The sequence below is a fragment of the Nicotiana attenuata genome, unplaced genomic scaffold (genome assembly GCF_001879085.1).
Source record: "Nicotiana attenuata strain UT unplaced genomic scaffold, NIATTr2, whole genome shotgun sequence".
Classification (NCBI taxonomy): domain Eukaryota; kingdom Viridiplantae; phylum Streptophyta; class Magnoliopsida; order Solanales; family Solanaceae; genus Nicotiana; species Nicotiana attenuata.
In genome coordinates this window covers 56357-69720 of record NW_017674684.1, presented here as the reverse complement: position 1 = coordinate 69720, position 13364 = coordinate 56357, and the positions used below count along the sequence as shown (strand labels likewise).

The following is a 13364-nucleotide window of genomic DNA, read 5'->3' as shown; positions in this document are numbered from 1 at the left end:
TTGCGTAGAGACACCTTGTATATCTGAGTGTTATTCAGGAGACACGTGGATGTCATGCAACTCTGACTTCTGTCCTTCCCAATTTGTTGAATGTTCTTTTTCAATTTTTACATACAAGGGGTGTAGTCACCACAACAACAACAATAACTCAATAAAATCTCATCAGTAGAGTCTGAAGAGGATACAGTATGCGCAGATCTTACCCCTACCCAGAAAAAGTTATACTCACTATAAGTGATTTTTTTAAGATTATTATGGTGTAAGGGAAATGGACCCAAACGATCCTTATTGTTTAATAAATGATTTACTTATAGCCTTCGTTCATCTATCAGTCCAAAAATACATATTCCGTACATTTATTAGTCCAAAAGTACATACTATGTTAATTTTATTAATTAAAATACCCCTACGTTTAATGGCAGATCAGCTGGACCTTCAAATTAATGAGTTGGCGTCTTTTTATTGGGTCACGTGACACTCTAGTTCAAAAACAAATCTGAGTAAAATTAAAAAAGCTAACACCAATTGTTTCAACATTTTCATTATCTGATGGGCTCAAATTCAGCTGAATTGGATAAAACCCAAATCTGAAAATCAATTCGAGAAAGCAAAATCAGAGAATTCAATTCTTTATTTTGTTTATTTTACTTTTATGTTGATATATATAAATAAACAATTGCATGAGGAATGGGTCAAAACAAGGATGTGAGATTTCATCGTTAAAGAACTAAATAAACATTTTGGTCATTGTTTACAGGAGATTTGGGCTGTTGTTAAAGAAAAATCCGAGGAATCTTCCAATGGGTTAACCGATTGGACTTGTAGAGAGAGAAAAGATTTTAAAGTGAGAAAGACACAATGTTTCAGAAATGGCGGAAGAACGACATTCGATTGATTTTTTTAGACACAAATCGCACATCAATTTTAGTCCATATGTCTACTTGTATAACTCAAAGCTCTTCAAATATCAAATTAAATTTATAATTTCAGTGCTTTATGCCCTCATCTTTTGTACTACAATCTGTTCGCGAGGATCTTGAAAGTGGCGAAGAAAAGATACCAGTGAGAAAAAGGGGCAGACCATAGAAGTCATGAAAGGATGAAACAGAGGAGAAAGAAGAAGCCGGAAAGGTTTTTTTAACTCGGATTGTAAAAAAAGTAGGGCAGGTTCGATTTATGGGACGGGTACTAAACACATATGACTTTGACCCAAAATGTCATGTGACCCAATAAAAATATGACACCTCATTAAATAGAAGGTCCACAGGTTCTGCCGTTAGTCGCGGGGATAATTTTGTTAATAAAATTAACGTCGTGTGCTTTTTTGGATGAATAAGTGAACGAAGGATAACCGTAAATTATTTAGTAAATGATAGGGATAGTTTTGACCCTTTCTGGTAAAATTATTTACATTATTGGTATGTACTATACTTAAATCCTTAAGTAAAAGGTTCGAGTTCGAGCGTGAAGCATAAAGAATTTCTTGTTAAATCAGTTTACTATCTTAGTAAGTTCTTTTTGTAAAAATTTAAAATAATCAGATCAATAAATTATATATATTGTATATCTCAAGTATAAAAGGAAAAGATATTCTGTTTTTTCACAAGCCTGAATTCCTTGTCATCACCCGCTGTCCCCTCTCTCCCCGTCTCTAGTGGCAAATGAAGTGCGTTCACAAAAAACAAGTAAAATCGAAATTTATACTTTTGATGTGAAGTTTAAATATATAAATAAATATTATGTAAATCAATTCTATTAAAAATAGAACGAATTATCAACCTTAGTTTAAAGGCTTAAACTCATCAAATTTGAATTTAATTCAATTATATCTCGATCGGTCTACCATCGCCCCTAATTCAAAAATTAAGTTTAAATACGAAAAATCAGCTTTAAAAGTGTCCATTATCTAAAGACGCAACGCAACAGAGTCTTCTAAACCTTAGGTATAAGTTAAAACTAAACTACAGTAATTAATTTTTTTGCTGTTTCAGCATGAGCTCTCCCGTTCATTAATTGTAACGCATTTTCGAATGATTTCTTATTAACACAAAAAAATACAAAAAAGAAAAAAGAAAGATAATGAAGAACCTATACAAAAATCTAAAGTATCTTGTTTTGAAGTTGAAGTGTAGAAATTCCTAGTGAAACAAACACTATACTTGCCAAAAGAACATAAAAACGTCTTCATAATCAGCCTTCACTAACATCAAAATCTTTCACTTGCCCTAAAAACAACAGGCCCAAAAGTGATAATGGGCGGCGGAATATCCGTCGGTTGCGACGGCCCAGGTTCCGGCAGCTTTGGAGGTATAACATCCGGTCCACCCGGTGGAAAAATCTCCGGCGGCCCCGGAGGTATAACATCCGGCCCACCAGGCGGAACAATCTCCGGAATAGCCGGAGGTATAACATCTGGACCACCAGGCGGAGAAATCTCCGGCGGTGGCCCAGGCATATCTGGTCCTGGTGGATGCGGTAACGGATTTGGTGGGCCTGGAAAACCAGGGCCTGGGCTCGGAGGCGACAACGGTGGCTTTTCCGGTGGGATTGGATCAAATTCTGGAACATTAGGCGTTTGCTGTATAGCTCTCATCTGAGCTGAAACTGATGTGAGATTTGGGCCGTTTATTTTGAAGGTTTTAACCATTAATGGAGCTGTAAAGGTTGAGTGGTTTAATGGAATTGTCTTCTTGAGAAGGCACTGTGAAATGGCCAATACATTAGACATTTGTTCTCGTTCGTTCCTAATATTGTTGTAATTTTCGTAATTGCAAAAAACTTTTTCCGATAAAGATTAATGTTTAGTTTATCGTTTGTCTAACTTATACTCATCTTGTCCAAAATAAAAAAGAGAGAAAAGATCGACTAGAAAATGAAAAAAAAAAGATTATTTTTGCATGAGGGATTATGGACGCGACACTTGTGCATGGACAAGACACTTGAAGACATGTAGCAACCACGTTGGAGCGCCATCAAACTTCGGATATAGTTTAGCTCCATATAAAATTTAATAAATAAAAAAATATTTTGACATTGGTCAAATTAAAAGCTTAAAGGGCAAATTTCTTTATATGAATACGAGTAAGAGTTTAAATGTGGGGTGTTGATAAATGGTCAAAGATGTATTTTACGGTGCACTTGTGTCTCATAACTTGTGTGATTACGGTAGGTTACGTGAGTTTTTATAATGAAATTATGCTCATTATGTGCATTCTTATGTGTAGGAGCAAGTTGGACGAAATGTGAGCAAAAGAAGTTGATTCGGGACCAAAAGACAAAAGAAGGACTTTGCTCGTTCACTCTCGCGTGCACATGAGAGATTAAACGAGCTATTGAGGAAAAGTTTGAAAAAAAAAAACAACGAAGTATAGCATAAAGGCATGGAAGTGCACGAGAGACCTAAAAAATAGAGAGAGAAGAACTTTGCTCGTTCACTCTCACGTGCGCACGAGAGAGTGAACGAGCTAACCTAAAGAGGTTGTTTCAAAGTGGGCTTGTATTATTTCACCCCATGCTAACCCTATCCGATATAAGTAGTCTTTAAACTCACTTCTGTGAAGGGAGGACGTGACTTGTGGGGGGTAAATATGACTTATGAAGGAGGTACGTGAGTTGTGGAGGAACATGACTAGTGAAAGAGGGACATGACTTGTGAAGGAAAAACATGACTTTTGAAGGGGAGAAGACATTGGGAACATTCTTGGAGGAGAAAATATCGAGTTTTCGTTCCTTCATCTTTTCTTTGTAATTTGTTTATGCAAAATACTTGAAATTTTTTTGCTATGAACATGAGTGACTAAGCACTCTAGTTTCTAGGGTTGTGGTTGACATGATTATTAACGTTTATTAATTGCATCTTTATTAATTCAGATTATCATCTTGTGGTTGTTTCTTTAATTCTAGTTTAACTTGTGAATTAATGTAGATTCGCCCTACTATCTATGCTATGCTTGGGAAAACCATGTTTATATTAGAGTAGAATTAAAGAGAGCTTGTTTCTTAACCCGTGGCTCGGGGAAAGATTTCACGGTTAGGATAGGAATATACCTAACAGTCTTGCTCAATTGAATACAATATTATATTCGTTCATGATAGACTCAATACCATAGGAGTATAGGATTGATATATTGTGTACAGGCGAGTAGTATTGTGGGAACATGCTATTTATATAAACGATCCGGTTAATTAGCAACCATAGATAACCTGGATTAATGAGTGTGATTAGTGAACTTAATAGAATTGATAAACCAACCACAACCCTGGAATCTTCATCCCCTCTGAATTAAAACCTCAACATATACATTTGCATTCTTGTTAAATTAGTTGTTACTTGTTTAATTTTTGCAGCAGTAGATTAATAGAAAAATATCACTCTTGATTACCTTGGACAATTAATTGAATTTAGTTTGCTTAATTAGCGATTGATCTAAGTCTTTGTGGGTTCGACGTCCGACTTTCGAGTCACTTTGACGGTCATGTATACTTACGTGTACTTGGAGTACCAACAAGTTTTTGGCGCCATTGTCGGGACGTAGTTATTAATTGTTTATCTAAGTTTAGCTTTTAGTTGATTTTTGTTCAAGTTTTTAATTTTCTTATTTAGTTAGTATTTTCTTTTCTTATTTTGACATAACATCTTGAAATGAAAATTGTTTGAATGATGGTTATTCTTATTTTGATGATCCTTGTCCATATTGTGGTGGACCCCACTGGTGGAAAAATTGTCAAAATATTCCCGAGAGCGAGTTCGGTGCACCATCTCAATCTTATGATTGGAATATTTATAATATGTGTGGTGGTCAAGGTATTCATTGGGATGACTGTCCTAATTCTTTTATTCTTCTTTGAGCCCTTATTATGATGTTTTCTAATAATTTTTGTGAGTTTGATAGGAACAAAATGGAGAATGTGGAATATGATGCGCAGACTATGGACCTGTTGAGGTAAATAATGGAGAAAACTCATGAACTTCGAAAAGAGATGGAAAATCTCAAAGCCACAATGAAGAGAATGAAGGCCAAAGTAGAGGAATGAGTTAAAACATTCGATGATCAACAAGCTGCAGACTTAGTTGATAGTCAGGAAGAGCCTAAAATTGGTCAAAAGAGTGAGTTCCAGCCAGAGGCAGCTTTCAAAGAAGAGGATATTTTGAGCCAAACTTGGCTAATGCAACAAGATGAAAGATTAGAAATATATGAGGCTCAACGTGAGAAACTTACGGATGGGATAAAAGACTTAATAGAAGAAAGAGCTTAAATGGGACAAGAGATCGAAAAATTTGGCACTGCTATTCACGACTAGGAATCTCAATTGAATGCAAAGGTTGTTGTGTCTAACGCCCAACAAAATAGTTCTTTTGTGTGAAACTTAAAATGAGCTTATACGCCAAATTGAGGAGCTAAAAGTGGGGAGTCAATCATTCGACCATACTTTTATTGATGATGTCCATGTTGAGGAAATCACTCTAGAGTCATATGAGGAAGTAGATAATGCTATATTTGATAACCCTAGTGTGTGTACAAATGAGGATGTAAATAGTGAAGCAGATCTAGAGTTGGAGCGTATTGGTCCTCGCTCCATATATTTTTCAATATTGTGTTTGGATGATGACATGAAAATCGAGTCATATGAGCCTTTGGATGAGTCATTGGAAGAGGAACATGCTGATTACATTCTTGGATTTGTCGTGCCAAAGAGAAAAAAATTACATTTCTCATATAAAGGCCGAGAAGTATAGAGTGAAAAATTTATTACTTGTCCTGTTTATTTTTGTATCACCACCAAAGGAACATAGCCACAGACTGGATGCCCAGTTAGGGGTACAATTCATGAGTTCGAGATGGAGATAAAAAGTGGTTCGTGTCGTGCCGCGACGTTAAATCAAGCGCTTGTTGGAAGGCAACCCAACTTTACTTCTTTCTTTTATTTTTAATTTTCTTTTTATTGTATTATTTTTGTAGTGTGATTTTATTTTGTAGGATTTTGAGCATAGGAAGCAAAGCCAGAGGAAGTGTGCAAAAGCGAGCTAGATGGTGAGAGCTAAGTGTGGGTGCCCACACAAAGGACCATGCCTGGGGAAAGTCTGAGTACCCCTTGAGCCGCTATTGCTTCGGCCTTTGGCCTTTCGGGGAGTCTCTTGTCCACCCTCGTTTGTGTTTTTCTTTTTATGCTTCATTGGGGACACTACACTCTTTTAAGTGTGGGGGAGAATTTCTCTAGATAATTAGTAGTAGTGTGTTATAAAAATGTTAACTTCTTAGAAAAAAATGAAAAAAAGAGTAGAAAAATTGGACTTTTCTCAACGATGGATCTCATTCGACAGGTTTCTTGAGAGATTTAAGTTGAAAGAAAAAAAGACAAAAATATTTTCTTTTGTTAGGCAGTGTAATAATTCCCCCTTGGTTTTTCTTTGTGCCACGGTTCTTTTCCAAGGGTTTTGTTTGAACCGGGTGTAGTTAGTTTTATTTTTTAGGAGTAGGAGCCATTGTGCTGTGATTGGAATTGAAGCAATATATCTTGACTTTGTTATGCCTTGAGAATAGTGAGTACTTTTGTTGTGACGCTTAGGCTGAGTTTTGATCTTGTATAAGTATCTTAAATTGTATGATCTAAACTTTGCTTAACTGCTTCGACTAGAGTGTCTTGTTGATTCCAATCTTGAGTGAGTTATGTGCCATGTGTGTGTCATTCTGTGCATTGCATTTGATGTCTAGAACTTGCCCCGTGTGTTTGCAAAGCGAAATAGTAGTTTTGTTCAGTCTTGAAAGTGATATAGGCGTTTCTTTGTTGAGCCAGGTATATATATATGTATATATATATATATATATATATATATATATATATATATATATATATATATATATATATATATATATATATATACCCGCCTAATTATTATGTATCGTAGTTAACCCTTTGAGCATGTAATCATGTTTCTTTGGCAACCACATTACAAGCCTTGCCCATTTGTTTGAATTAATCATCTATTGAACCTTTTCACCTCTCATGAGCACTTGAATTGTAATGAACTTTGTAAAAGTTAAAGTGTGGGGTGATGGTTTGGATTTTGAGTGGAACCAATAAAATAAGGAGAAAGGTGCACTATTTTGAAAAAGTAAGAGCCATTTGAATTGAAAAAAAGAAAAAAAAAAGTAGTTGTATTGTGTGAAAAATATTCCTTGATAGTGGTGACTCTTGATGGAATTGTGCTTAAAGAAGTATGGAGTTAATATACATTGATGTGAATGTGGAGTTATGATTTGGCATAAGTGTGGGGTTTTAAATGTTAAAGTGTATGTATTAAAGTGCTTAGGGAAGTGTAGTCACTCATATATTTAAATGTATCCTACCCGTCCCGCAGCCTACACTACAACCAAATAAAGTCCTAATTGATCCTTAACTGAATGAGCTCGATTAGTAGAGTTGTACACTACGAGCAAGCCTATGGTTCATCTTTTGTGGCATATGAATGTTGTTTCTGAGAGTGAGTGAATTTTTTCTATATTGAGTTCCTAATTATTCTTGAATTTTATGTGTGTGTGAAACTACTCTCTTTTGTTGTGTGAGGGCACTTGATTCATGAAGGAAAGGTAATGTCGTTGACCTCTATGTTAGAGTAAGTGGGCGGGTTGTGAAAAATGCGTGGTGCTTGTGAGTCAAATCTTGAGGTGAGGATGCTACACTATTGTGCTTAGTCTAGTTTAAATATTCTTGATTTGATGAGTTATGAGAGTTGTTTAAAAAGGTCGTGTTGTTGTAAAGTGTAGAAAGTTGCTCGAGGACGAGCAAGATTCTAAGTGCGGGGTTATGATAAATGGCCAAAAATGCATATTTTTCGGGATACTTTCATCTCATAACTTGTGTGGTTACGGTAAGTTACATGAGTTTTTATAGTGAATTATGCTCATTACGTGCATTCTTATGTGTAGGAGCAAATTAGACGAAATGTGAGCAAAAGAAGTTGATTCGGGACCAAAAGACAAAAGAAGGACTTTGCTCGTTCGCTCTCGCGTGCACACGAGAGAGTGAACGAGCTATTAAGGAAAAGCTTGAAAAAAAAACAGCGAAGTATAGCAAAAAGGCATGGAAGTGCATGAGAGACCTAGAAGAAAAAGAAAAAGAGAAGAACTTTGCTCGTTCACTCTCGCGTGCGCACGAGAGAGTGAACGACCTAACATGCTAACCCTATCCCATATAAATAGTTCTTTAAACTCACTTTTATGAAGGGAGGACGTGACTTGTGGGGTGGGGGGGGGGGGGGAACATGACTTGTGAAGGAGGACGTGACTTGTGGAGGAACGTGACTTGTGAAAGAGGGAAGTGACTTGTGAAGGTAAAACGTGACTTTTGAAGGGGAGAAGACGTTGGGAACATTCTTGGAGGAGAAAATTATCGAGTTCTTCATTCCTTCATCTTTATTTTGTAATTTGTTTATGTAAAATACTTGGAAAATTATTGCTAAGAACATGAGTGGCTAAGCACTCTAGTTTCTAGGGTTGTGGTTGACATGATTATTAACGTTTATTAATTACATCTCTGTTAATTTGGATTATCATCTTGTGGTTGTTTCTTAATTCTAGTTTAACTTGTGAATTGTTGTAGCTATGCTTGGGAAAGCCATGTTTAGATTAGAGTAGAATCAAAGAGAGCTTGTTTCTGAACCCGTGGCTCGGGAAAAGATTTCGCGGTTAGGATAGGAATATACCTAACAACCTTGCTCAATTGAATATCGTATTATATTCGTCATGATAGACTCAATACCAATACAGGATTGATATATTGTGGACAGGCGAGTAGTATTGTGGGAACATGCTATTCATATAAACGATCCGGTTAATTAGCAACCATAGATAATCTGGATTAACGAGTGTGATTAGTGAACTTAATAGAATTGATAAACCAATCACAACCCTGGAATCTTCATCTCCTCTGAATTAAAACCTCAGCATATACATTTGCATTCTTGTTAAATTAGTTGCTACTTGTTTAATCCGCAACAGTAGATTAATAGAAAAATATCACTCTTGATTACCTTGGACAATTAATTAATTTTAGTTTGCTTAATTAGCGATTGATCTAAGTCTGTGGGTTCGACATCTGACTTTTGAATCACTTTATTAATTGACGCCACATATATTTGCGTGCGCGTTTGGTCGTAATAATTTTTAAATTCATCATATTATTTTTATATGTCTATAAAATTATATTATTAAAAAAAAAGTAAGCTTAAAATACGCTCTTGGAACTGTCACCAGCCACATAGGCAAGACGGACCTTTAGTAAAGTCTTAAAAATCACTTACAAGCCCGCATTGTTATAATAGAGTGAAGGGGTCCTTTGAGCAACAGTAAAATTATCTATTTATAATTTATCCGTTACGGGGTTCAAATCGTGAAAGCAACCATTAATGCTTGCATCACGTAGACTATCTACATCACACTCCCTGGGAGTGCGGCCCTTCATCAGGCCCTGCGTGAACGCAAATACCTTGTGCACCAGATCGCCCTTTTATTGTGATAATAGATTGATACTGCTCACAAGTTACATAAACTCGCTTAAAAGCTCGCATTATGATAATACAGATACTGCTTATGTAAAATCTTGCGTATGTCACGGCCGAAAACACATTCAAATCATACATACTCAATGAGCTAAGCAGAAGCAATGTAGAGTTGTAACAGAAATCCCTACACTCCCCTCTTCTCCTCTATGCTATTCCATCTTCTTCATCTTCTAAACTCTGTTTTCTCTTCTATTTCTGACCATCAATATTCATGGCTGAAAAAATGTGAAGAGGTTTAAGCTCAGTCCAGTGATGGTCTTTACTTTAATGTTGATAATAGTGGAGATTAATAGTCCAATGTGTTAATCTGAGTTAAATCACCTATTTATTCATTTTGCCAGCTCTATTTCCAGTTGATATAAACGTTGCTGTAGTTCTCACTGCCCAAATAAAGGCCAGAAATTTAAAGTAAGAATTGCCAAATCTTGTATTCCTTTATCCTTGAAGCAGTAAGTAATTCATCACAGCTATAAGAAAGGCTCAGATGTACCAAAACCAGTAGGTCTTCAAGGAAATGCAATATGACAGTATCAAATACATGGCTTTAAAACTTACATCAAGGGCATGGAGTTTCATATTAATCTCGTGAAAACATTAAAAAAGAACACATATTCCTTTGTCTAACGACGTCTAGGTTGGTGCTTTACCAGGCACTCGCTGTGCAATCCATCCTAAACCATCGTATAAACCGTCACCAGTCAAGGCACTGCAGGCTTGAATATGCCAATCATGGTTCTTGATGCTATGAAGGGAAAGCGCATCGGTTATCTCTGCCGGGGTCATGGCATCTTTAAGGTCCTGTTTGTTCGCAAAGACTAGTAGAACCGCACTTTGAAGATCCTCGTGTGGGAGCAACCTGAACAGCTCATCTTTCATAATGGAGATACGGGCTCTGTCAGTACTATCGATAACTGCAATGACAGCATGAGTTCCACGATAGTATGTTGCCCATGATGTTCTCAGTCTTTCTTGCCCACCAAGATCCCAGACCTGATAAAACAGCAGAAAATAGAAAGAAAGGAGTAAGATAAACAGTATGCCACAATAAACAGACCAGATATAAAGAAGGCAAAACATGGAAGTTAACCTGCAGTCTTTTGTCAATACACTTGGTCAATGGATAGAACACAAGGAAAAAGTGGGAGGGTAACACTAACTTTTAATATAACGAGTAAACATCACTGCAGAAATAAGCAGATAATGTCGAGGATGGTTTCAATCGTTCATGTGCGAGTTGACAGGGGAAAAAACGAAGGGGAAGAACTCGGATGGTATCACAAATTATATTTCTCTTCTAACAAGTGTGTTTTCACAACATTAGCTAGATGCTTCAATTTTTTTTTTTGATGTAGTCTAGATGCTTCAATTTGTTAGTAAAAGTCCCTGGCTTCAAGAGGAAGAAATTGTTCGCTTACAAAACTAACCACAGAACAATTATTTCTCAACAGTGTCCATTGATTGCCATGATACTATCGATCATAAGAGTTCCTAGCCAAGTCCACACAAAAGGAAAATACTCCTTATATTGTCTGGTTGGAGTATAGCGCACAATTGGATCAGACGAGAGCAAGACTTCAGAAATACTCAACGTAACAAACAGATGTGCACTAGATATAAACCTACCTCAAGCATCAGCTAGAAGCAAAAGCGTGTAATGCATCCTAAAATCAATCAGAGACTTCTAGCTTCAAGTAAACAAATATCTTATTTTATTCTGGTTATTAAGAGGTTCAACAGAAGTATTCTAGCATTACTAGTTCTGAGCAAAAAAACAGTTTATTCAATGGTGGGGATGCAACACGGTATATCATGTTGAAATACAATGGTACTGGTCCAATGTGATACCTATTTAGTGACCTTCTCAAGTTAATACCTCATAAGGTTGAAGCATACACATGTAACTAGAACATCTTCGCAACTCCTCCTTTAATTATAAATTGTCAAGTCACACAAGATATTCAATTAAGAAAAAAAAGTAATTTGGTCATAAAATAAGTTTAGCAAGTTTGGGGCTGTAGAGGGTTTTATTTTCACAGTTAAAAGTCAACAGAATTATTTCATAGAGTTACAAATTCCAGTACTTCATGCCCAAAAGCTACACTAACCTAGTCTTAGAAAGAGAACTATTCTTCTTTATTAGGTGGCTTTCATGACAATAAGTTCCTTCAATTGTTTAAGCAAATGAGTGATTCCACGTTTAGAGGTAATGGATCAACAAAATTAACCCTTTTGATTAAAAGATACAAGAGCGACAACAAATACTACTGAATGAACTTCCACAAAGAGTTGGGGTAAAGAAATAAAGCACTGTGCACAAAGCTGGAAAAAAAGGGAGCTATAATTAGTACCACAATAACCCACTGCAATTGAAAATCTTATAAAACCACACTGTCGAGGTGTCAATTGGTTTAAGGAGAACATATTGCGAGGAAAAAGAACACCTAAGATGATTATGCAAGTTGTCATCATGAATATAAAATTGCACCTTATAAGCCTACTCCGTCTGTTTATTTCATATTCTGTAGCGGACAGCAAAATGATTGAATAGCAAGACATGGGACTAGAAGGGCCACTCATCACAGAAGATTCAATTACTCAATCTAAAAGTTTTCATACAGACAGTTCCTTAAACTCATCCGATCACTGATATAACTGAAGCCAAAGGATGATGATAGCATTCTACTCTATGCAGATTGATGGCAGTCCCTTTTGGATGTTAACTGTTGCTCCATTACACGATTACGTACAGGTTATAATATATCGTGTGGAGCATGTTTGGAACTGAACGGGAGATGCCACAATCGTCACACAGATGCCTTTAGACTGGAAGTTGAGGAGGAGAAGGTAGAAGGAGAGCATGAGAAGTTACAGATGAAGAGAAATAGAGGAGTATTTATGGTGTGTTTGGTATGACCAAAATCATCTTTCAGAAATATGTTTTCCATGAGGAAGTCATTTTTGGTAGTGCTGGACCATCACGAGGAGGAAATAACTTCCCTCACTTATGCGGAAGTCATTCTCCTTACAACTATCTTAACTTTTAACTTCATATGAATTGCTCAAAGTAGCACGTATCTACTATTTTTAATCTTTACCACTCAAAATTTCATCAAAACACTCTGATTTGCTAATATTATTATTAGCATTGCCTTTGTGCTGATGATTATATATTTGCCAAAACTTATTTCCCACTCGCCAATCAAAACTAGAACAACATTTTTCCATGGAAAACATTTTCCATGGAGAATTACTTCCGGCATATCAAACACTTTAAAAGAGTTGAAAACACTTATGTACATATAGGTGGAACTTTTCTATTTTTGTACCTTTTGGAGCACTAACAGTGTCCCAATTAGCATAGATGATCGGACTCTCTTCGTAATCACGTATTTCTTGTGGTGTTTCTAATTATCTTATACATATCATATTTGGCTTTCTCCCCCATCACATCAATGAACCCTTTTCAGTTTCGACCGGATAATTTACTTCTATCCTCACCCTTCTTCTACTCCTGCTTGTTCTCCCTCCTCCACCTAGATTCTAATAAATTTTAACCCACAATTTTCTCCATCATTTCATCCAACAGTTAGACTGTAACATGCAATACTTTTCCTCATGATTTCAGCCAAAATTTGTGTCAAATTTCTGATCTCCAAGTACCAAATTTTGAGTTGGTTAATCCCTATGTTACCTACATCTTTCCTCTCCTCCACCACTTAATCAGATTAAGTGATATCTCAATTTATAGGGAAGATAAAAGGAAGAGAAGGTGCCTCTTGACTTTCATTCTCTTATACAACAC

General features: G+C 36.2%; 2 protein-coding genes across 2 annotated transcripts in view; both read right to left on the bottom strand.

Moving 5' to 3' along the window:
* Nucleotides 1-2206: 2206 nt before the first annotated feature.
* Nucleotides 2207-2728, bottom strand: LOC109219110 (basic proline-rich protein-like). Its single transcript, XM_019383529.1, has one exon. The coding sequence runs from the start codon at nt 2726-2728 to the stop codon at nt 2207-2209; it is 522 nt and encodes a 173-aa protein (XP_019239074.1).
* Nucleotides 2729-9977: 7249 nt separating this feature from the next.
* The window catches only part of LOC109219114 (ADP-ribosylation factor-like protein 5), a 15220-nt gene continuing 11833 nt past the window's right edge, over nt 9978-13364 (bottom strand). The window contains exon 2 of the mRNA XM_019383533.1: nt 9978-10552. Coding sequence (XP_019239078.1) covers nt 10193-10552 — 360 coding nt within the window. The 3' untranslated portion in view covers nt 9978-10192. The remainder of the gene's footprint in view (nt 10553-13364) is intronic.